Source organism: Magnolia sinica, chromosome 5 (genome assembly GCF_029962835.1).
Source record: "Magnolia sinica isolate HGM2019 chromosome 5, MsV1, whole genome shotgun sequence".
Taxonomy (NCBI): domain Eukaryota; kingdom Viridiplantae; phylum Streptophyta; class Magnoliopsida; order Magnoliales; family Magnoliaceae; genus Magnolia; species Magnolia sinica.
The window spans coordinates 25843627-25868186 of NC_080577.1; the positions used below are offsets into that span (position 1 = coordinate 25843627).

General features: G+C 40.5%; 1 protein-coding gene across 1 annotated transcript; it reads right to left on the reverse strand.

The window, feature by feature from the left end:
- Positions 1 to 12367: 12367 nt before the first annotated feature.
- LOC131246994 (pentatricopeptide repeat-containing protein At3g29230-like) lies at positions 12368 to 19710 on the reverse strand. The gene is made up of 3 exons (XM_058247443.1): positions 18130 to 19710; positions 13741 to 13887; positions 12368 to 12493 (listed from the first exon to the last, which is right to left on the reverse strand). The coding sequence occupies exons 1-3, from the start codon at positions 19708 to 19710 to the stop codon at positions 12368 to 12370; spliced, it is 1854 nt and encodes a 617-aa protein (XP_058103426.1).
- Positions 19711 to 24560: the final 4850 nt, after the last annotated feature.

The following is a 24560-nucleotide window of genomic DNA, read 5'->3' on the forward strand; positions in this document are numbered from 1 at the left end:
ACTCCACTTTCGCAACTCTCTCTTGCGCAGCGAAACACAAAGAACAACCTACGTTTGGATGAGATTTTGGGACGGTACACGACTAAGAAATCTATTTAGGCTCCATGGTTGGGGTAAAGAACCCCTTTGAAGGTTCTGAACGGTTTGGATTAATCATCTGACCACAAACGGTGGCCCACAACTCCTCGCAATGTCTGGAAAACTAGACGTGCATATGGTGCGAAATTTCCTGCGCTGAGATGCTCGGTGGGCCCCACAGTGATGTTTTCGGTGAAATCTACCTCGTTCATTAGATTCCTAGTGAAATTTCAATCGAAAAGGAGTGGTTTTGGTCGAGTTTTGGTGTGGTCTATTGTATCAAATCAACTCACCGTTCATCCTGCATTTTCTGTTGATCTACGAGTGTACGTGCGCAAAGGACCAAAAGGCAACCATGGTAATGGTTATGCTCCCCTCTGGAGTATATGGACGGTCAGGATCATCCATTTAGATGATGGGTCGGCCCCACTACTCAAAACAGGCCAAATAGCGTGCGGCCATTGGTTTCTCGCACAGAGAAGACGATTTGAGTTCGTCAGCGTGCGCTGACCGACTTTATGGAATTCAGTGCACGGCGAATGCACAGCTTCTGTGCACTCTCTCTCTCTCTCTCTCGTGAAGTGGGTCCCACCTTGATGTTTGTAGGAAATCGGTTTCGTCCATCTGTTTTGTGACCCCATTTAAGGGGTTGAGACCAAATTTAAAGCATATCCAGATATCAGGCGGGCCCCAACTCAGAGATTTAGTAGCCGATATGTCCGTTGGGCTACTTTCACAAGGTTTCAATGGTTGAAATTCGATGTGTATAGTTAATTTATGGACCTCAAGCTAGATATAAAGTTTCAAGCCAAACGGATGGTGGGAACCCTGTAATCTTGCATTCTGGACGATTTTCAGGCCCATTTAGTGTGAATAGCATGATTTTCTCAGATCTCTGGCGTATAAATTCTTCGATCTTGGTCCCATGTGGTCCGTCCCTTGCCTTGGTGATTTCTGAGCATTAAATCCATGCATTAGTACCATTTTTTAGTCCAGGCTCTTAAATTCACCTTGTAACACAAACACGATTAAAATAGGCCGTTAAACAGTATCATGTTCGTAAAATCAAGTAATAACTGAGGTTTAATATGCAATATTTGACCCTCAACACTTATGTAGGATTAAATATAGAGTTTGTGATCCAAACTCGCATAGGTTCTTGTGTAAGACCGTATCGCCACCAATATGAGTGAGTACATGTGCAAGTCCTTGTAAAGCCTCCGACGAGAGTATATATGTGTCAAGTCCTTATATAGTCCTCCGATGGAAGTATACATTTGTAAGACCTTGTGTAGGTCTCTAGCAGGAAGACCTTGTGTAGGTCTCTAGCAGGAGTGAACGCTTGTAAAGATTGAGGCTGTACCTATTGAAAACTCTTAAGATATTTAACATCGGTATACTCGAGGAGAGTGCATCCACCGAGAGTTGAGTATGAAAATTAAACCACTATCATACTTGTGTCTATGATTGTCATTTGAGTACAATTATATTCTTCCTTATGTGTTTGTTTAGTTAAAATATATGAATGCTTGAATTGGATTATATGTTAGGTACTTGCAAATAACACATAAGTACACTATCTATATAGACTAGTTGCTTAATTGACATATCTTCTATAGTCTATGTGATTGGATCCACTTTAGCTTAGAAGCCTTAGTGTTAATTTTCCTTGTTAGTTTAATTGAAAAATTATATATATTAGACAAAAAAATTAATTGGTCCTAATAACCCCCTTCTAAGACTTGGCCATAATTTTATAGGTCCAAACGACAATTTCTCCTTATTCGAAATGAATTTCTTCGAACCAAACATGCCTAGGGCCCAATTACATCATTCCATACATAGGAATGGGCCCAAATTTGATGGATTACTTCCTCTTTCGATTGTGCTTCTTTGGGTCTAGCCGTACAAAGAATTAGGGGTGTACATCGAGTCGAGCTGGCCTCAGCTCGACTCGGCTTGGCCACTAGCTGACCTTAGCTCGAACTCGGCTCAGCTCGATCCTCGAGCCTGACTGGCCAGCTCGGCTCGGTTCGATCAACAACTCGGGCCAGTTCAAGCCACGATCGAGCCGAGTTTGCCTGTGCAGCATTTTCACAAACACCTGGACTGCACCTTCAAAATCTCCTTGTATTTGAGACAACAGCAATGGTTTTATAGGTATTTTATCAAACACCTTCTAAGCAATATAAAAATCAAGAAAAAAAAAGGTATTGGTTTCATATACTTACCTTCCTTGCCACCGGCCACACTTCGTTGAGTCATTTCATCAAACACTTGGTGAATGACGTCAATATCAAAGTAACCGTGTTACTAAACTGGTTCGATTCGAGTTCGATTCGAGCTAGGTTTGATCCAAGTCGAGTCGAGCTGGGGCCAGCTTAAACTCGGCTCGAACTCATTTTCGAGCTCAAAATATCAGCTCGACTCAGCTTCGAACCGAGTCAAAACGAGCTTTTTCGAATTGAGTCAAGCGAGCTAACCGAGCTAGCTCGGTTCGTGTACACCTCTACAAAAAATGCATCTGTAACATGTCCTAAAGTAGTCCCCTTCACTTGGAAAGAACTTGCCCTTGAGTTATTCAATGGAGTTAGCTCATGATACTCATATAGGTCTTCCACATTAAAACTCCATGAGATTTTCATGTCCTCAGAAAGATCAACAACATAGGCATTATCATTGATTTTTTTGAGGATCGGAACATGGCCGATCTTCTTATTCCTCAACTTATTATAAGTCTCAGTTGGAAACCTCTCCTTGCATATGTGAACTAGCACGTTATCATCTACTTTAGATATCTTTTAGTGTTGATATTTATCAACCTTTTTCTTATTGGCATTAGATTCATGTAACTTCTTGGACGTCAACAGAGCTAGCACAACACAAGGACTCATGCTTTCCCTCACTAGACCTTTATAGATCAGATCAGTTCATCTACTTCTGTCACGCCCCGAACTCGGAAACCGGGCTCACAAAATTCCCGATCGCCGAATCCGGCGCTGACAGCCTCCGTAGAACCCCATTTTCGGATCCCGGCACCCATTCACCAGGTTCCGATCCTGGGATACTACAAGGAGGATTTCAAATCATCAGTCTGATTCATAATGAGCATAACAAAAGCATAACCCACAAACAATAACCACAAGAACACCACCACAAAATCTACTATGATCAAAAACTTTTGAGTACAATGCGGCAGAAAGGGAAAATACAATGCAACAAAAGAAATAAAACTCCAGAAGCTCGGCTGCACGCTCCAACTATGGCCAGACTATGGCTGCGACTGCGTCCTGGCGTCACCTGCACGCATCAATCTTGCATAAGCTTATAGAAAGCTTAGAGGGTGGTGTAAGTGTGTGCGTAATATAAACATACTCAAAATGCAAGGTCAGAGTGATGCGGAATCATGGTGATGAGCACATGAATGCAATCAGCCGTACCAAGGCTATGCGGTGCAAGATATGAATGCTATCGGCCATAACACAGCCATGCGATGCGAGATGCAACTCAAGCATGTCAATCCTCATCATATATCAATACAGTTCTCATTGTGGATAATCACCGAGATTTAGTACACTCCAAATGGCACTGCCGCTCTCCCAGCCGCACAGTCCAAGTGAGCGTAAGAAACCTCACTATCCGCTTGGCCAATAGTCTGCCAATACCTATCTGGTATGTCGATAGAGGACCCATTCACGAGCTGGTCAAATTCAGCCTAGTATTGCCCCCTACCCTCAGACGAGCAAGGCCACACCCCTTTTCAACCGACCACGACACAGTGGAGACGCGACCTCCTGGTATTCAGCCCTCATACGCTTATATATCCACTCAGTCTCGACGTTGAAGTCATCCCCTGGTACCATCAGGTTTAGGGATTTTCACTCACGGACATCTATGACGCCTCGATGCTAGAAACAATATTTTCGGTATCCACTCCATCCATCCACGATGTGTCTGTGGAGGCTATGGCCCTGATGTCGCTAGGGCATATAATAATCACAATCACACGAATGCAAGTGCATGAATCACTCTACCAGCCATGCAACAATCCTGCATATACCGAGCGCTCATGTGGGGCAACTCCACTTATCAGGGAGCCCATAAACAGTCTATCCAAAGGTTTATGCTATGATCGGTCATTCCTCACATCAGGCATACATATGGTGCGAATGATCATGAATCATGCATCTATACTAAACATGTAATAAGAGATGGGTCCTAGGTATAATGGAGATGGGCCTAGACGGCCTACTTACCACAAGTTTGGGCCTATCAGTGGGCCTTAGGGAGAGCTATAATGCGGACATTTAACCAACATTATCAATGTGGACGTCAAACCAACATCGCTCCCAAGGAATGGCCTTCCATGAAGTACACATTGTAATGGGCCTTTTATACATCTAATTGGGCCTTGACCCAAGGACCCAAATACATCAAATGGGCTACATAACATGAGCCCCATATCTATATCAAGGTGGGCCTCAATGGGCCTCATAATATGGGCCTAATACAAATCAAGGTGGGCCTCAACAAGGACCACTAATGCATGAAGATGGGCCTCCATAATGGGTCTAATACAAATCAAGGTGGGCCTCAACAAGGACCACTAATGCATGAAGATGGGCCTCCATAATGGGCCTTGAATTATCTCCAAAATAGTTGGGCTGTTGGATGAAACACATACATTATGATGGAGCCCACACTAATAGAGGGTACGGTTTACAATACTTACCTAAGTGGGGCCCACCAAAATGCTCATTTTCCACCCAACTAAGGTCCAACACAATGTTTATTTTCCACCCAACTAAGGTCCAACACAATGTTTATTTTCTACCCCAACTGTTCATAAAATTACGTGGACCAAGGTAGGGCCCATTGTAATATTTATTTGTCACCTAACCGTTCAAAGGGTCTTATGGTCCTAGAGTAGGGCCCACTGGACTGGGGAGCTGTGTACACAGCCAGGGAAGCCCACGGTAACGCATGTTTATAAATGTATATATATATATATTTATTATTATAATAACTATTATTATTATTTTTTTTAAAGTAAGCACCCATGCCATTAACACTTTTCTTGCCAACGTCCAGCGTCCAGGGACGCTGGACGGCATCCGAATATATATATTTTTAGGGTGGGTCCCACGTAGATGTGGCCCACCAACATTTATACATATAATATATATATTATATTATATATATATTATATAAAATATAACATATATTTATATATATAAAGCATTTGGCCCACCTAAACGGTGGATGGTGTGGATCATCACCTACAATAGGATGGGTCACACCGTCTAATGTAGATGGACGGTTAGATGTAGCACATATTGGTGGGATCCACACCATTACAAAGGAAGAGAGAGAGATAGAAAGAGGGATATACGGTGGGATAGAGGAACCCCGCCACTATGGGCCCTCTTGATTGAATCACATACATCCAAATGGGTCCCACCGACAAATGGGCCCTAAAGTTTAAAATAATGGCAAATCACCCACCTTATCTTCCTTCTCCTTGCTCCCTTGGACTCCTTAGCTCCTTACCTTCACTTTTAATGGAGGTTGATGGACTTTTGATGGTGGGGATGAGAGATGAGAGGGTGTAGATGGAAGATGGAAGGTGGACCACACTTGAGAGGGAGAGAAAGCTTGGACGTGAGGGGGGTTGAGTTGCTTGGGAGAGATATGAGAAATGAGAGAGAGAAAGAAGATATGGAGGGGTGAGGTGAGGTGATGAAGTGATGGGTTGGGTTGAAAAAATTGTAAAGGTGTATGGTTGTTGTTGAAATTTGGAAAAGAGGAGTGGTGAGGTGGAAAGAATGGTGGACTTTTGGAAAAAGAGGGAATGGGTGTAGTACTTTGAGGTATGGTTGCATTTATGGTTAATTGATGGGAATAATTGTGTAGAGATTCCCTCGAAATCCGCAATGCGCGGTGTTTCTTCGGAATAAATGCTGATCGGCATCTTCTTACCTGGGTATCGGTTCGGTGCGCAAGTCACGGCGTTGGAACCGCGGCGACGACGTGGTCGCTATGATACAACTTTCGGATCAAGCCGACGTCGGTGCGCGGGAGCTGGCCTAGGATCGTGCGCAAACACCAGATATGGTGCGAAGGTTGCCGGAATTTGACCGGAAGGACCGCAGAAGCTAACGGAACAGTACGGATTAGGACACGGGTCTTACAACTTGCCCCTATAAGATTTCGCACTCCTTCGAACTCATCTTATAATGAATGCAATTGGGCAGATTTACCCTTAAGACAAGGTCAATGTGGTACTAGATATTTTGTATAGGGATAACTCGTTAGGAAGTTCATTAGGCATAATCCTCCTAAACTTTTGCAACAATGGTTTCAACTTCTTCCCCCTTTATGACTAATGCATAGATTTCCCCCGTCTCCTCATATTCTTTGATGAAACCCCGTTCAGTTAGGAGAGATCTCCCATCCACTTTAAAAGCCTTGGGTTGGTTTCTATTTTAATAGGAGGAGGATAATCTTTTTATTATGTTTAGCAAATACAAATATATTAACCAGACATCTATTAATGACATCAATATGATATTACCATGGTTAACTAAATAACATGTGACAGGTCTCCATGTCAACCATGTGCACATTATTTCATCCTTATAATATTTACCAATGAAAAAGGGTATACAACATTATTTAGTTATCTTTGTTTTGCTAACCTTTTAATCCATCCAATTGTGTATGGAGAAGGTGCATTTCTGTCTTCAGTTGTAGCTTTTTTTTACCATAATCTTCAACACGAAGTTTTCATTACTGTCGCCATTTATGATCAAATCACATATCTTTTAATGCACAGTGTACTTCATTCAAAAGATGTTATGCCACTGTAGATATATCTCCTCCTTCGGCGTGTATAAGGGCTTCCTCACGATTAGAGTGATGGCCTGCGATTTACCATTATCAAGTGATGGTCTGCGATTCATCACTGGTGTTGCACCATGAACATAATGACCGCAAGCTCCATCGTCAATCTTATATTGCTTATCATTGCGAACAGAGGTATGTCTTAAAGCTTCAATCAAATAGTTGATCTACACTTACAATCCTTGCATGGCCTACGGATTCTTCCATTAGTAAGCTTCAAATGTCGTTACGATCATAAAATTGTCCCTTAAGCACTGTTCATGGGGCTATTGCTCAAGCCATTATTAGAAGTCATCAAATCAAGGAAAAGTCTCGCTCTGATACCACTTGATGTGGGGGAAGAGTGTGAAATAATAAGAGAGATTATTGTCTTCCTCAAGTGATTAAAATCTTAAATCCACAAGAAGAGCTCTTGAGTCCACTACAAAATAAGAGAAATTTTGAGTCTTTTATTGGATAATGTACGTATGATTTCTCAATTACTCTACTAATAAAGAAAACCCAAACCCTAATTCAAAATTATCCGAAATAGCAAAACTCTTGAGTTACCTAAAATAACAAAGCTCTTCTAAAGCCTAATTTACCAAAATAGAAACATCTAGGTAAATTTTATCGGAGCATTCCTAACAATATTACAAGCAATTTCTAAAAAAGACAAAATTTAAAACTTTAAAAATAAAGAGATACGACAAAACTAGAAATTAGAAAAAATAGTAAAATTTTCTAAAATCACAATTTCGAGCTAGAAGCATACATTTTCTTGTGAAATGGATGAGCGTGACCTGTTATGCAAGTGGGTTAACTTTAGAACCATCATTACTTAACAATCAATAGATTGTGCATTTCATGACAATGCCTAGATAAAAAAATTACAGCTAATTTATGGTCCACACTTCAAACAGTAATTTCTCCTCCTCCGAAATGAATTTCTTCGAACTGAACATCCCTAAGGCTAGATTACGTCAAACCCTATGTAAGATTGAGCCCAAATCTAACAAACTACTTTCTGTTTTATTTGAGCTTATTTAAGTACGGTCGTACAAAAAATGTATATGTGGCACATCTTACATTACACTTTGACACATGTATAGTGTGTAAACAGGCTTTATTACACATTTGTACTAGAAAAATCATTTTTTTGCTAAAGTAATCAATGTATGTTAAATATTATATAATTGTACTAGGCCCAACTAGTACAATTATATAAAAACCAACCAGACTCAATTAGACCCAACTTCAAGCGGGCCTACGTGATGGACCTTACCTGAACCCAACTAGACCCAAAATTAACTGCTGAGACCCGCGCCCCAACAAATTCTTAACAGGTCCAAAAGTTGGGACCCAGACCCATCAAAATCGAGTACCCATGCTAACTAATCACGTTTATATGCCATCCAACCCATTCATATGATGTATCTCGTCCCGATGAAAGAATTACCCAGAAATCATAGTATTTCAAAACTCATGCATGAAGGCCATACTGCATGAATTGAGAGTGTTTAGGTATAACTTTATGGAGTGGTCCACCTGACCATTAAACCTTCTGATATTTGGGATCAAGGTCAAACATGGGGTGGTTTACCTGATGGACGGAGAGGATTTCATGCGTGTTAAGTCGTTCTCCCCACATTAGAGAAAGCAACCATGATAGATGCCTAACAGGTGGAAAGGGAACCTCGTTTACTTGGTGGTTTGCATTCCCAAACAGGTGTAACCTTCCCATCAGGTAAAACCCTTCTCATTTCCTCAGTGAAAACCCTTTTCACCCTGTCCAAACAGGCCCCTGAGGGAAAGTATAATGAAGGACCACATCAAACGAAATTGTCCAGAATCAAAAAGGTCAGGATCTTCTAATCTGGGCCAGTTCAGCGGTCCGAAACGCTGGGCCCTAAAGGGACGAAGATGTATTATAGTATGCCGACGTGTGAATAGCACACGCTGGTTTTCTATTATTACAAGTGGGGCTCACGCTTTGATAATCCAAACCGTTGTTCTGTTGCATCCTACGCTGGATGGATGATATCCCAAAGAATTTCCAAGATTGGAAGATCCTACCCACAAATCTCTGGACTACTTTTCAGCTTCTCTTACCCACCCTCTATTTGTAGGCCACAAATGGGAAGGTTGTCACCGTCAGATGATCATGACAAGTTATCATTCAGGCACTATTTTGAATGTCCCATGGTCCAATAATCACGTAAAAAGGATGATTCTTGCGTATATGTGAAGCATTGGATATTTTCATTCAATGGTCCACAACTCTATATTCACGTTCTGCTATACATGTTGACGGTTGGAACCATTCATACAATATAGATTCTTGTCGTGGCCCATCTAGCATACAGTCCCCAATGAGTTGATACGTGTAGGTGATCGTGGATCACAGAACATAGGTACTTTTAGGCTATCAATGGGCCTGGACCTGGGCCATGGTTAGATGATCCCGATTTTTGATTGATGGATAGGATCCTTCAATCTGATAAGGCCTATCAGATCAATAGTTTGGATGGACTGAGGGTGTCAGGACACTATGCCGTGACGCATCAGATCCGCAACTCCCATTGAAAAGCCACCACAAGCCTTGATGGACGGTGAGGTGGAAAGGGTCCCCACAGCAAATGTGCCAACGTGAATGTGAGGCATGGACCATCATGGGCCACGACCAGAACACGTTGGCCCAAAAATCAGATGAGTCTTCTCGGCAGGAGTCAAAATAAAATGGAAGAAGAAAAGAAGACCAATGGTCCATACTCAATGAACACGTATGACTCTCTATAAGTGGGCCTGCTTTAAACAAAAAAAAAAAAAAAACCAGTGTATGTCCACCATCAGCTCCACCTGATGAACGGCTCGGATCTCATGCACATGCAATGTTGCCACGAACTATGAGGGCTTTTCAGAGAGGGACGGAGAGAGATTGCAGTAATTACTCTACTTTGACACTTGAATTGAAAGCAACGTAACTGCAATTTGAAGACTCCTCCCTCGCTATGAATGCTAGTAAACATAATTGCCTTTTACTCTTCATTGAACTCGACATCTCAATCCAATTCGTGTGCATCCAATTCGAGCGTAGCCGAGTACCGTCAATATCCGCCGTACACATCAACAACCCACTAATCCAGAGATCCTAGCCATCCGATTTCGCCCGATGAATTCTAGTCCATCTCTCATTTACAGTGTCAATCTATGACCCCATATATAAATATTTGGATTGTTCTTTTAGTTTCATTTTAACCATGCCCTCTTCGTAGCCGGGTACATGATTTAGATGGTCTAGATCAAGCTATCATAGTAGTCCTAGCTATTTGGTGTCAGCTTCACAAAAAACCCACTTTTGTGTTGGGGAACCGCCAAAGCACAAAGAGACGGATCAAGCAAGTACCATGAATCGCACAACCAAGTCGAAACACAAACGATCCGAATTTTACAAAAACCCTAGTGGGAAAAAACTAGGCACAAAACGACAAGTAATGCACTATGAAAGCAAAAATTACAAGAAATAGAGCGTTATCAATTCAAACAAGCCTCGAATCCACTTCACAAGCCCAAGCTATGCCCTTAAAACCCTTAGAAATGATTTAGAAAGCTCTAGAACTCTTGTACTCCTTGCCTATTCCCGATTACACCCGATATATATAGTATAATATAATATCACAATCGGAATAGGAAACAAATCCTGCACTTATGCAATATTGTGCATGTGCTCGATGGGACCTTCAATGAGACTTTGATCGCATCGATGATCTGTCAATGGCATCGAACACCTTTGATGACATTGAGTAGGAAAACCAAAACATTCCAATAACCAATAAGAAAATTTTGGATTTTCTCGATGGGACTTCGATGGCATAAACAAACCCTGTTATTTATAGATTTAAGACATCAACAACAATTCCCACCATGTCTTCAATCTTCATTCTTCATAGCTCATTATCCTTATCTTTAATTCTGTCATGTATCATAGCTCCACTATCGCTTTTCGTGTACACTCCGTCTTCCATTTACGCCTTCGTTAAGTTTAGAAAAGCTGCACATAACTTGAACTTCTCTGTGAGAATTACCTTAGTAAGCATATCAGCCGGATTCACGCTTGTGTGAATCTTCTTTAGAGTCACGCCTCATTCCTCACACATGTCAAATAAAATGGTGATGCACATCAATATGTTTAGTACGTGATTGATAAATAGAATTTTTAACTAAATTGATCATGATTTCGCTATCACAATTGACTGGCACGACCTCCTGCCGAAGCCCCAAATGATTTATTATTCCTCTCAACTAAATACATTCCTTCAATGCTTGTGTCATCGCCATATACTCAGCTTTGGTCATGTCACCGCAAACCGAAACTTCGACATTCAACTGATTGATCCACCCACTAGCACAAACAAATAACTGGAAATCGACATTTTATTATCTACAGTGCCTGCGTAATCAGAATTCACATAGCCTATTAACTTATCCCCTGATTTCTCAAATGATAAGACGTAGTCAGACATACCTCGAATATATCGAAGTAGTTATTTCACTGCCTCCTAGCATTGCTTGCCGGGGTTATACATGTATTGGCTAACAACACCCACTGCATGCGAAATATCCGGTTTTGTACATACCATGGAATACATCAAGCTGCCAACCACACTCAAGTAAGGTACATGAGAGATAACATGTTTTTCTTCATCTGTTTTAGCACACTATTCAGAAGAAAGCTTAAAATGAGTTGCGTGGGGAATGCTAACCGACTTTGCCTTGTCCATCCCATACTTCATTAATACATTCTCAAGGTATTTAATCTAAGATAATAATAGTCTACTAATTTTCCTATATATATATCAATGCTAAGAACCCTTCTTGAAGTCCCCAGATCTTTCATCTCGAATGGCCTTGATAACCGAGTCTTCAATATGTCAATCTTAGACATGCTATGACTGACGATAAGCATGTCATCAACATACAATACCAAGATAATGAACTTCCCATTACTCAGTGTCTTATAATAGAAATAATGATCATACTCATTCGTGGTAAAATTCTGACTCACCATGAAAAAAAAATCAAATTTCTTGTACCATTGCCTAGGCGACTGTTTCAGGTCGTATAACGATCTCTTTAACCTGTAAACATTGTTATCTGTCTCTTGTGTTTTTAAATATTCTTCTTGTTTTATGAAAATATGTTCTTCTAATTCCTCATGTAGTAAAGCAGTCTTCACAACCATCTATTCCAGCTCAAGATCATATTGGGCAATCAGAGCCAATACGAATAAGATAGATACTTGCTTAACCACAGGTGCGAATACCTTAATGAAGTCAACGCATTCTCTTTGAGTGTATCCCTTTACTACCAATCTTATCGTGTGCCTATCTTGTTTCTTCTTGAAAATTCACTTGCACACAATCACTTTACGGTCGATGGGAAGCTCCACCAACTCCCACATCTCATTCTTGTAGAATGAGTCCATTTTATCATCCATCGCTCGCTTTTCGGCATTAAGCTCATCAAGAGCCTCCTAAAGAGCAGATGGATCCCCTTCATCTGTAATGAAGGCAAATGTGACATTTGAGCCATCCTTATAACTCGCCGGTAACCTGCGATCCCTAGACGGATTCATTCTCACAAGTGGTTACTCCACTTGCTCCTATACATCTGTCTGCGTCTCTATATCAGCCTGTGCCTTATCTCTGTCTATTTGAACATTCATAACCAATTTTTTCTCTTCCTTGTATTCATCCTTACAGAACAAAGATCATTCATCGAATTTGACGTTATGACTAATGATGGTTTTTGTGTGACCTGGTCATACAACCTGTACCCATTCACACCACCATCATAGATAACAAAGATGTACTTTTTAGTCCTTTGGTCTAGCTTATCTCTCTCAAGTGAAGGTAGATAAGAGTAAGCATCACAACCAAATACACGTAGTCCCAAGTAGCCTACTTACTTACCACTCCACACTTCCTCTAAAATCTTACATTCAATAGCTATAAAAGAGGATCAATTTACTAAGTAACAAACTATGTTAATAGCCTTAGTACATAATTTCTTGCCTAGCCCAGCATTACTAATCATGCATCGGGCCCTCTCTAAGACAGTCCAATTTATTTGCTTAGCCACACCGTTCTCCTCTGGTGTGTGACACATTGTGTAGTGCCTCATTATCCCTTTATATTTATAATACCGATTGAACTTTCTGGAAGTGAATTTCATACCGTTAACTGTCCTCAATACTTTCATATTTGCCCTAAATATTTTTCCACCATCGCTTTCCACTTCTTAAAGTTGGTGAAAACATCAAATTTATTTTTCATAAAATAAACATACTTTTCTTAAATAGTCATCAATAAATGTGACAAATCATGACTACCTTTCACCAGAAACTACGAGCGCCGACCCCCATACATCAGAATGCACATAATCAAGAACACCCTTACAAATATGTTTTCCAAACTTAAAAAATAACCTTAATTGTTTACCATTTATACAATGCTCGCACATACTAAAATCAATACTTTTAAAAACTGGAATTAAACAATAGCCAGAAAATAACTTCATACCCCGCTTGCTCATGTGACCCAAGTGTGTATGCCACATACATGCAGACGTGAAATCTGGTACAAATGCTGCAGCTCCACTTGATGAAGTGCTCCCAATCAACCCGTAAATGTTTCCATTTCTCTATGCTTTCATGACTATGAGTGTTCCCTTTGAAACTTTTAAGACACGATCAAACCCGGTAAATTTGTACCCAAGTACCTCGAGTGCTCCCGGAGATATCAGAATCTTCCTCAAATCAGGAACGTGTTTCACTTTGATCAAGATACGCTCCACGCCATCAAACATCTTGATACGCACCGATCCAACACTTACTACTTTAAAAGTATTATCATTGCTCATAAGCACCTAGCAACCATCACACTCATTATAATTGGTGAACCAACTCCGATGAGAGGTCATGTGGTATGAGGCCTTTATATCTAAAATCCATTCTTCGTTAAAGTACTCGAATTTTGATGCGGTCAACACGTCACTACCGTTCATCTCCTCACTGGATTCCGTAGTGTTAGCTTCCCTATAGGAACTATATGAATTCTCCTTTCTCGACTTAGGATTATAACAATCCTTCTTCATGTGCCTAGTCATCGTACAATTCCAGCACTTCAACTTTCCTTTACCTTTGTCCTTAGATTTGGATTTCGATCGTGAAAATTCATTATCTCACACATAATTTCTCCCCCTCATAACTAGTGCATTTGTAGAAGTACCCACATCACCATTTTTCTCTCTAATCGCCTTCAACTAAAGGGCTAAGATAATGGTCTTAATGTTAATAGTAGTTCTACCGGTGCACAACGAATACTTGAACGACTCAGAATGCATGCTTGAGAGAATTCAGCAGAATGCATGCTTGATCTTTATCTTTCATCATTTTCTCCACATTCAATAATTTGTAAATCAATATATTGAAGTTACTAATGAGGGCCTCAACATCAGCTCCCTCTTTGAACAACTGAAGCTTTAAGTACAAATAATTCTTAAGAGATTTCTTCACATAGATATTCTCTAATTTCGACCATGTACTTGCTGTAGTTTTCTCTCTCATGACATCGTAGAAGACCTCATCTGTTAAGCACAATTAGATAGAGGTTCTCTTTTTCTTATCCATCTTGTTCCATTCATCTTTAATCATAAATTCCGGTCACTTCTCAAGGAGGACTTCATCTAATCCTTGTTGAAGTAGGATACCATCCATCTTAACTTTCCGTAGTTTAAAGTTTTTTTACCGGAATATTTTTCTACATCAAACTTCAGATTAGATGCCATTGATAGCTTGCTTTCATATTCGATTTGCTTCCCAATGTTAGCTCTAATATCACTTGTTGGAGAGCTGCAGAAGCACACAAAGATGAATCAAGCAAAGTACCACTAATTGCACAACCAAGTTCAAACACAAAAAATCTGAATTTTATATGGAAAAACTCTTGCGGTAAAACTACGGCACAAAGTGACAAGTATTGCCCTATGAAAGAAAAAGTTACAAGAGACAGAATGTTACCGATTCTCGAATCCACTTCACAAGACCAAGCTATGCCCTTGAAACCCTTAGGAACGAATTAGAAAGCCCTAGAACTCTTCTACTCCCTCCCAATTTCCGATTATACCCAATATATATAGTATAATATAGTATCATAATCGGAATAGGAAACAAATCCCACACTAATGCAATTTTGTGCGCTCTTGATGGGACCTTCGATGGCATTGACAATCTGTCGATGGCATCAAACACATTCGATGACATCAAGTAGCAACACCAAAACATTCCAAAAACCAACATGAAATTTATGGATTTTCTTGATGGGACTTTGATGGCACTGATACCTACTCGATGGCACTTCAATGGCATAAACAGACCTTGTTGTTTATAGATTTAAGACATCAACAACATTTTGCAATATTTGTTGAGCATGTTTTTAAGGCTTGGCAACTCAAGCTAACTTGTTCAATTCTGAGATGAGTCGTGACTCGGCTTGAATTGTTTTAATCTAATGACTTGCAGTGTCAAACTTGTAAGTGCTATGGTCTCATGCTCCTTTGGTTGTCAAATTTTGTTGTGCCAAAACTCTATTTGTGTCTTATGTTTGTATGTTGTTATATATGTTCCAGACACTGCTTCACAAGTGCTTCAAGTTAAGTACAATGATCGACTTCAAGCCAAGTCAAGCCATGTACTGTAAACATCAATGTTTAGAGCTACATCACTAAAGAGTACAAGACTCAAGTACATTTCAAGACTCAAGAGCAACTCAAGTTGAAGTTTGATGTCAAGCTTTCGAAGATCTCAAGATCAAGCTACATCAAGTAGAGATCTCAAGCTTTGTAAAGTTCAAAGGTCAACAATCATTTGATAGAATGAAGTTTCAATGTCCATACTTCATGTCCCAGGTATGATTGACTTTAGATTGACCTTAGGGTAGGTCATTTCGGATACATAATTCTAACTGTATGTTTATATATGAATTTGGTCTGTTCTATGACTAGTCCTGGACCTTGTTCGACTAGTCCTAGCACTGGTTCGACCAGTCCAAGAAATTCCATGACTAGTCCTAAGTTGTTGAAGATTTTTGAAATTTTTTGGTTAGCTCACAACCAATCCCGGAGGTCCTTCGACCGATCGTAGGTGTGTTCACGACTCGAACTTCGACCAGTCGTGGGTCCTCGACTCAAACTACAGTGACCTACTCATGCGGTCTACGACCAGTCCTGGGTCATCTACGACCGGTCGTAGGTGGTTCACGACCAATCGTAGACACCCTACGATCAGTCGTAGAACGGTTTTCAAAGATCGCGCTTAAAAATTCAAAATGTCGTTGAAGCTACGACCAGTCGAAGTTTCCCTAAGACCAGTCGTAGACGTGATTTCTGCTTCTATAAATTGAGCACGAATCTCAGAATTTCATAACTCAATTCAAAGAAATTCAAGGCTCCATTTTGAGATAAGTTAGTGTTCATTTTAAGCTACTTTGTGCATAATTAATATTTCCTTTTGTTAGCTTATTTTTATTTGATTTTAATCTACATTCCAATCTGATTTGAAAAGGAAAAATTCTGTAATTCCTTCTTCTTGGAATCAAAATCAAATAGAGTTAGCTCATTTGATTTAATTTAAAATCAATTAAAACTTAGAACCATTTTAAGTGAGTATTGGACATTGAACGTTGATTCGAACTTCTACTCCGATTGGTTCTTCCGGGTTGCTACGAAAGGAGAAATCCAGGTATTTTACGTTTATGTAAAATTTCTATTCTTTTGGTTTTTGTTTAAGATTCGCCAGAAAAATCTCATTGTGTGGTTATCTGAGGAGAGCCAGAAAACTCAAAAAGTGTGAGTTTTTGGATTGTGTAAGCCCAAGTTAAAAAGACACAATTGTGAAGGTTTTAGGTGAACCTGTGAAACCTATTTTGTTAGTGAACGCTAATATCCCCTGTTTGAGGATATTTGGAGTGGAGTAGCATTCTATGTGGTTGTTGTGAAACAGTTGGTGTACACACAGGTGAACCACTATAATTCTTTGTCTTGTGGTTTGAATGCTTGCTTAAGTTTTATATCTTTTATCATTCAAGTTTGTGGGATGTATGTGTAGATGTAAATGTTGTAAAATTTACATTTCAAGCAAGTGTATGGAATGTTGTAATAATTTAGATTTAAATTCCTGCAATTTATTTCAATTCCTTACTATTTATTTATTTCTCTTCAGATTGAGTTTTTGATACAAAGGACGTTCTAGAAATAAGGTTGTCCTGCCATAAACCCTTGGTTTTTATAGTATAAGGTTGTCCTTAGAACTGAATTCGTATCAACCTCTAAATACTTGTTTATTGAGGTTAATTTTATTTCAGCATTGTGAATTGATTTATTTTATTTGGCTCTCTTTATTTTATTCCGCTGTTATAATTATAATTTGGCATAGTACTATTCACCCTCTCCTCTAGGATGTATAGCTAGGCCGTTTTAAAACTGCATTGGGTCCCACCATGTCTGAGTCGACTCAGGGAATCATACACAACTTGTTTGAGTCTTAAAAACTTATTGTTATGCCCCAAGTGGGAGAATTTTGGAAATTAGCTCAAACAAGGGTAAAATTAGTTTTCAACGAATGGGGTATTTAGAAAAAAAAAAAAAAAACGATATAAAATAATGGAATTAGCTGTAGTCTTAAGGTCAATTTATATGAGTAAGATCACAAATTTAAGAGTTAATCACCCGAACCGACCTTTTAAGGCAATGCAAATCAAGTAATTTGACTAGACCAATTAAGAGCAAACATCAATCAGCAAATCAATTTAGTTTTCAAATTTGGACAACTGTCGATGGTTAGGGGTGCCACTGGATGACCGGGCTCGGGTTGGTTTGGGTCCGGAGTTGAACTGATGGGCCTAGGGCTATTTGAGATTTCGACACGGAATCGCTTATAGCTACATATTGAAAGGTAACTCATGTGCATTGTGCTAATTAGATTATTTTTCTCAGTGTTGGAAAGCACTGCATCTTAATTTGTCTATATATCTGATCCAACATTTCATATATTTCTATGGATTGAGGATGCAACCTACCTCCAGCTAAAAATTCATGGACCACTTGATCTACCTCAATCAAGCTACAACCAGGATTCTTTTTCACTCCCATTCCCACCATCATCCTCCTCATCCTTGCAACCTCGTCCCACTGTTCGATCGAAGCATACATATTTGACATGAGTACATAAGCCCCACTATCTGCCGTTTGTAGCTTTGTAATCTGCTTCCCTACATCTTCATTTCCCAAACAACGTCTCCTGTGTATATTAAACCCACTTAGCAGAGCCCCAAAGACAGAATCATCTGGCTCCATCGGCATGGCCTTGATAAGGTCCTGAGCCTCATCTAAGAGGTTTGCCCGACTCAGAAGATCGACCATGCAAGTGTAATGCTCAATTGTAGGCCTCATGTGATCCGATCTATTTATTCGGTTGAAGATCTCTCGCCCCTTGTCAACTAGCCCTGAATGAGAACAAGCACATAAGATAGCTACAAAGGTAATATTGTTAGGTCTAATCCCCACAGCCTCCATTTCGGCAAATAGATTGAGGGCTCTAAGGGAATGCCCATGTATGGCAAACCCATAAATCATCGAAGTCCATGCACAAACGTCTTTCTTGACAATCTTATCAAACACCATCCTAGAACCTTGTAGGAAACCGCACTTCGAGTACATATCAATGAGAGAAGAGCCTAATACATCATCCACCTCAATCCCATGTTTCTCAATATAAGCATGAATCCAAATGCCTTGCTCAAGAGCCCCAAGATGAGCACATGAAGAGAGTACACTAACCAATATGGCTTGGTTAGGCTTGGCACCCTCAAGCACCATTTCCTTGAAGATCTCGAGCCCGTCCTGGAATCGACTGCTCTGCGCAAACCCAGATATGATCGCACTCCATGTGGTCACATTTCTAACAGGCGCATCATTGAAAAGTTTCTGCGCAGTCCCCACGGATCCACACCTTGCATGGGCCCCAATCATTGTGTTCCATGACACTACATCTCGTTCGGGCATTTCTTCAAATAGCTTGTGAGCAATGGCTAGACACCCAAACCTCACATACCCCCCGAGAATTGCATTGAATGTGCCAACGTTCTTATCAGACATATTGTCAAACAATCCGCGCGCAGGGTCCAAGAGGCCGCATTTCAAATACCCACCAATCATCGAATTCCAGAGAACGAAATCCCTCTCAGGAGTTGCGTCGAACAGCTTCCGAGCAACATCAATTTCATTGAATTCAGAGTACATTCGGACTAAACCGCTACAAATAAAAGGGTCCGAAGAAAAACCCAATTGTATAATCTTCCCATGAACAGATCTACCGACCTCTACGGCTAGCAGAACAGCGCAAGCTTTGAGAACGAAAGGGAAAGTGAATTTATCGGCGATGGATTTTTCACGATTCATCTGAAGGTAGAAGAAAAGGGCTCGATCGGGGTTTCGAGAGCTCGCAAATCCTCTTATCATGGAATTGCAGACGAAGGAGTTGGGTTTTTCGATGTGGGCGAAGATCAAAGACGCAAGATGGAGGTCGCCTTGGGGTGAGGTTGCGGAGAAGGAGAGGATTGCAGAGAGAGAAGAAGAGTGATTGGAAATGCCCGTTTGGATAATTTGGGAGAGGATCTGTTTGGCTTCTGCCATGGTTTTGCAATCTTTGGAGAGTTGATAGAGATTCCTAGCCGTAGAAGATAACATGCCCTCTTGTTTTTTTAATTGAATTGGCGATGTGGAACATGGGAAAAACGAGTTTTTGGGGGGAGCGAGGGAAACGGATTGGCTACTCCCCCTGCCACGAGCGTGGTGGCTGATGGTAGGTGCTCTGTGGGCCCCACCATGATGTATGTGTTTCATCTATTCCGTTCATCCATTTTTTCAGATCATTTTAGATTTTTAATTGGAAAATGAGATGGATATAAATCTCAGTTGGACCACACCACAGGAAAACAATAGTGATTGGATATCCATCATTAACATCCTCCTATGGCCCACTGTACAGTTTATTTGGCATCCGATCTGTTGATTAGGTCATACAGATATAGATGAAGGGAAAAAACAAATATCAGCTTGATCCAAAATTTTTATGGCCCCCAAAATTTTTTTAATGGTCGACGTTCAGTAAACACTGTTTTCTGTAGTGTGGTCCACTTGAAATTGGGATATAACTCATTTTTGGTCTCATAGCATAAAATGATCTATAAAATATATGGACGGTATGGATGAAACACATACATCATGGTGGGGCCCACAGAGCACCGACCATCAGCCATTGGCTGGTAGGACGGGGAGTAGCCAATCCGTTTCCGGGAGGGAGATATGAGATTAAGATCCAAGCCGTTCACCTGGTAGGGCCCACGAATCTCGGTCCGCCCAATAATCTGGATGAACACGTGCTTATCTGGTGGGACATTTCACCGGTGCGTAGGAGGGACGCGGATTGCCTGGGCACAGGAAGTTCCAGTATTCGGAAGCTGTGTGGGGCCCACAGAGATGCCCGTGACAAATCCACTCTGTCCATCAATTTTTCAAGACCACTTTAGGACTGGATTATACAAATCAGGCAGAAGAAAAAAACTCTTGTGGGCCACACCATACCAAAGAGTAGGAATGGAAGCATCCACCGTTGAAATCTTCCTGGAGCCGACCATGATGCTTATATGTTATTCAAACCGTTCATAGGGTTATTACCACTCAGATAAACAATAGGACAAAAAAATTCATCCTGATACAAAACATCTGTGACCACCACCAAATTTCCAATGGGTGTGGTTCAATCCATGAATTTTCGTATGGTGTGGTCCACATGAGTTTGTGATCTACCTAAATTTTTAGATTCTTATCCTACTGTGGTCTTGCAAAACTGATAGATGGAGTGGATTTGTAACGGGCGTCACTGTGGGTCCCACGTAGCTTCCGACTACAGGAACTTTATGTGCCGGGGGCACAGGCAATCTACGTCCGCGTAGAGGAGGCGACTGCTCTGAACATGTGCCGGGGGCACAGGCGAATGGATCGGGTTTGGTCGGGTCGCCGAACCCGATTACTAAATGGGCCGGTCAGATAAATCCTCGTGGTCCACGAAAGGGGCCAGAAATTCAAACAGGAGCTCGACCCACGGTTCATGAATTAAAATTCGATTCCAACCTATTTGCTATACTAGCGGTGGTCCACCGTGATGTGTGAGTGCCGTCCAATCTTTCCATTAGATGCCCCCACAGGTGGACCACACCAAGGGGAACAATGGAGCACAATGGGGAGGAAGACTCTCACCAAAAATATGGAATTTGGGGTCCACCGTGCTATATATGTGAATGGTATCCAGTCTAATCATCAAAGTGCTCTCCACCAGGATCAAGGGACACAAATTCCGGGCCATTCCATAGGTTTTAGGCATGATTATATATTGTTCCGTGATGCGAGGCCCCACTAGTGTTTGGAATGGGATGGTCCTTCATATGGAGGGTGTGTTGGGGAACCGCGGATCAAGCAAAGTACTCCAATCCTATCAATCAAATCCAATCATAAACAAACTGAATTTAACGTGGAAAAATTCGTGGGAAAAAAAAAAAATAAAATCACAGTACAAAGCGATAGTAATGCACCATGAAAGTAGAAAATTATAAGAGATAGAGATTATCTGATTAAAAAAGCCTCAAATTTCACTTACAAGCCGTTGAAACCCTTTTAGAATGATTTAGAAAGCTTCGATATACACCATATTCTCAATTGCACCCATTATATATAGCCTCTATGAGAATCACAATCGAAATAGGAAACAAATCACGCACTTATGCAATTTTGTATAACTCTGCATGCACGTTCGATGGTATCGACAGACTGTCGATGGCATCAAACACCCTTGATGTCATCGAGCATAATACTAAAATGTTCCAACAACCAACATGAGATTTTTGGATTTTTCTCGATGGCATTGAGTAGCTATTGATGGCATCTAATAGCTCTCGATGACATCGAATGGCCTATTGATGGCATCGACAAACCCTGTTGCTAAAAGTTTTGAGACATCAACAACATGGTGAGCATGAGGAGGTTGACTAGATTTATGGTTTGGATTTAACAAACATTTCAGGTTAGGGCCTATGATTGAACTTATGCAAAAATATTGCTAAGCTAACGCCATCTGTTACTTGCCTATATACTTTTACAGCTTAAGCTTTTAAGGTTGCTTGTCACCCCCTTGAAGACAAATGGGCAATCAAAAAGATCTAGTCATCCATTAAACATTAGATACTTAAACCATTAATCGGCCTGATTCGACTAAGGGACTTACGAGGTGGGATTCACCCAATGGATGAACATGGGCTGTTGTGGAACACCCCTTCTCACATTAAATCACCCAACATGCATCTGGCCAAGCACACGTAAGTCATTATAAGTCAATTTAAATAATTCCTAATGTTATCTTAAGTCTAATGCAAACCATTTGAACTCCAAAATAAGGTCAAATGTGCTACTTAGTAAAAGCAGAAATCTAAAATCCAGTCCCACGTTTAAAAAAAAATAATTCTAATGGCTACAAAGTGTCTCCATAATCAATGGGCAATGAGTTAGATGTCAGGATTAAGTCAAAGATCATAAGCGAAAATCGAATTTCTATTTCTTGATAATAACCTGGTCATAACATCATTTCTTTAGATTTATGAATTTTCTATCATTTTCTCCTTGCCATAAGTCAATTCCAAATCATTTTATAAAAATCTTGAAAAGAAAACCCCTTTATACATTTACTCTTCCTAAATTATATGTCTTGCCACTTTAACCACCAAATGGGGAGATGTCATATGTTCAACAGCTTTGAAGTGCTACTCGTAACATGTCATGTGTTATTTTTCTCCTCACCTACTCTAAAATAACCAAAATATTAAGATCTTTTGACTATAAATATCTTTTTCCATTTCCATCACTCAAAAAAGTTTTGAAGACCAGGTGAAAAAGTTTCAAAGAAAAGAGTGAAATGTTCTCATCTTTTTAGGATCTTGTCCTCCTATAAGCTTCATGTGAGAAGGTCGTAAGAGCAGAGCGTGGATCGAATAGCTTCAATCATCTTTTATAATTTGATATAGAGCGGGCCACAAACACATTCTAGGCAAGATTGGACCAAAAGAACTGTCAAACCTGAGCCTAATCCTATGTAGAGCATGACGTAACTAGACCCCAGGCTTGTCTAGATCGAAGAAATTCATTTCAGGTAGGGAGAAATTATTGTTCGAAGTATTGACCATAAATTAGATGTAACTTTTAATCTGGACACTGCCACGAAACTCACGAACTATTGATCTTTATGTAACAATGCTGTAACGCCCTGAAAATCGGGAGTCGAGTAAAAGTCCAATTCCCGAGTTCCAATGCATCACTTATGCAACATATTTAATGATGATTAAATGTTATCTGTATTAGTGTATAAAACATGAATAAGATTAAGCCAAATCAGCAAAATATAATCTAGGGATAGTTATAATACGCAAGCGGAAGACTAAAACAAATATGTATAACTTGATAGACTAGTTTAGGTCCCCAAAGTATATATGCATTGTCAGGTCAATAATTACGTGTATGGTTTCAAAATACAAAATATCAAAAATGTAACAATCCACTACAAGTATTACCTTGAAGCCCTGTCGATTCAGAACGGTATACGAGAACCTGCCTGAATACTGCATGTATGAGAATACCTCTTCATCATCCTCAAAGTCCGGCTCCACCTTGCAACCTACGCCATCATCTGAACCTACAACAGGGTCTGGTTGGTGTTTAAAATACCGTCCCGTAACGTGGGAGTGAGTGATCAACTCAGTAGAACAATAAAGCAAAGGTTAACATGTTATCAATTTAGTCAAGCAGTAATGATAAAGCAATACAATCGAACATCCCTAGATACTCTGATTAATGCAGGAATGGTATGAATAAATGATGCATGCCCTCGCCTGTACTCCCTCAGCGATCTTCATCTAACGGTCGCGCATGTCAGTCACTTCCTCGTGCTCTCTACACATCGCCAAACGGCACATGCAATGTGGTGCATGAATATGATTACCAAGTTCTTATTAGTCTTTTTCATACAGCAGGATTGGGAAGCTAAGGTACCTCCCTTATATCAATTCCCAAACAATGATCCATTCTAGGGTCGTCAGTCCTAGTAATTCTCATACGATGATACGGTTCTAGGTCACTGCAAAGGGCTCGTCACCTTATCAGTGTAGGCCTAGTGTACTCTTGTTGCTACGTAAGGGCTCGTTGCCTCTACGCAGTCTTAGTGTACGCTCGAGGTCACTACAAAGGGCTCATCACCTTATCAGTGTAGGCCGATAGCTCGAATACAGTGTCCCATACCACCATATTTAGCTCACGAGACTATGTTGCTCACTGGACACTACGGGGAGGCTCATCACCCCAGTGTAGGCCAACAGCTCGACCACGGTGTCCCATACCACCATGCCTGGCTCATGAGTCTTAGCGGATCGAGGTACCAAGGT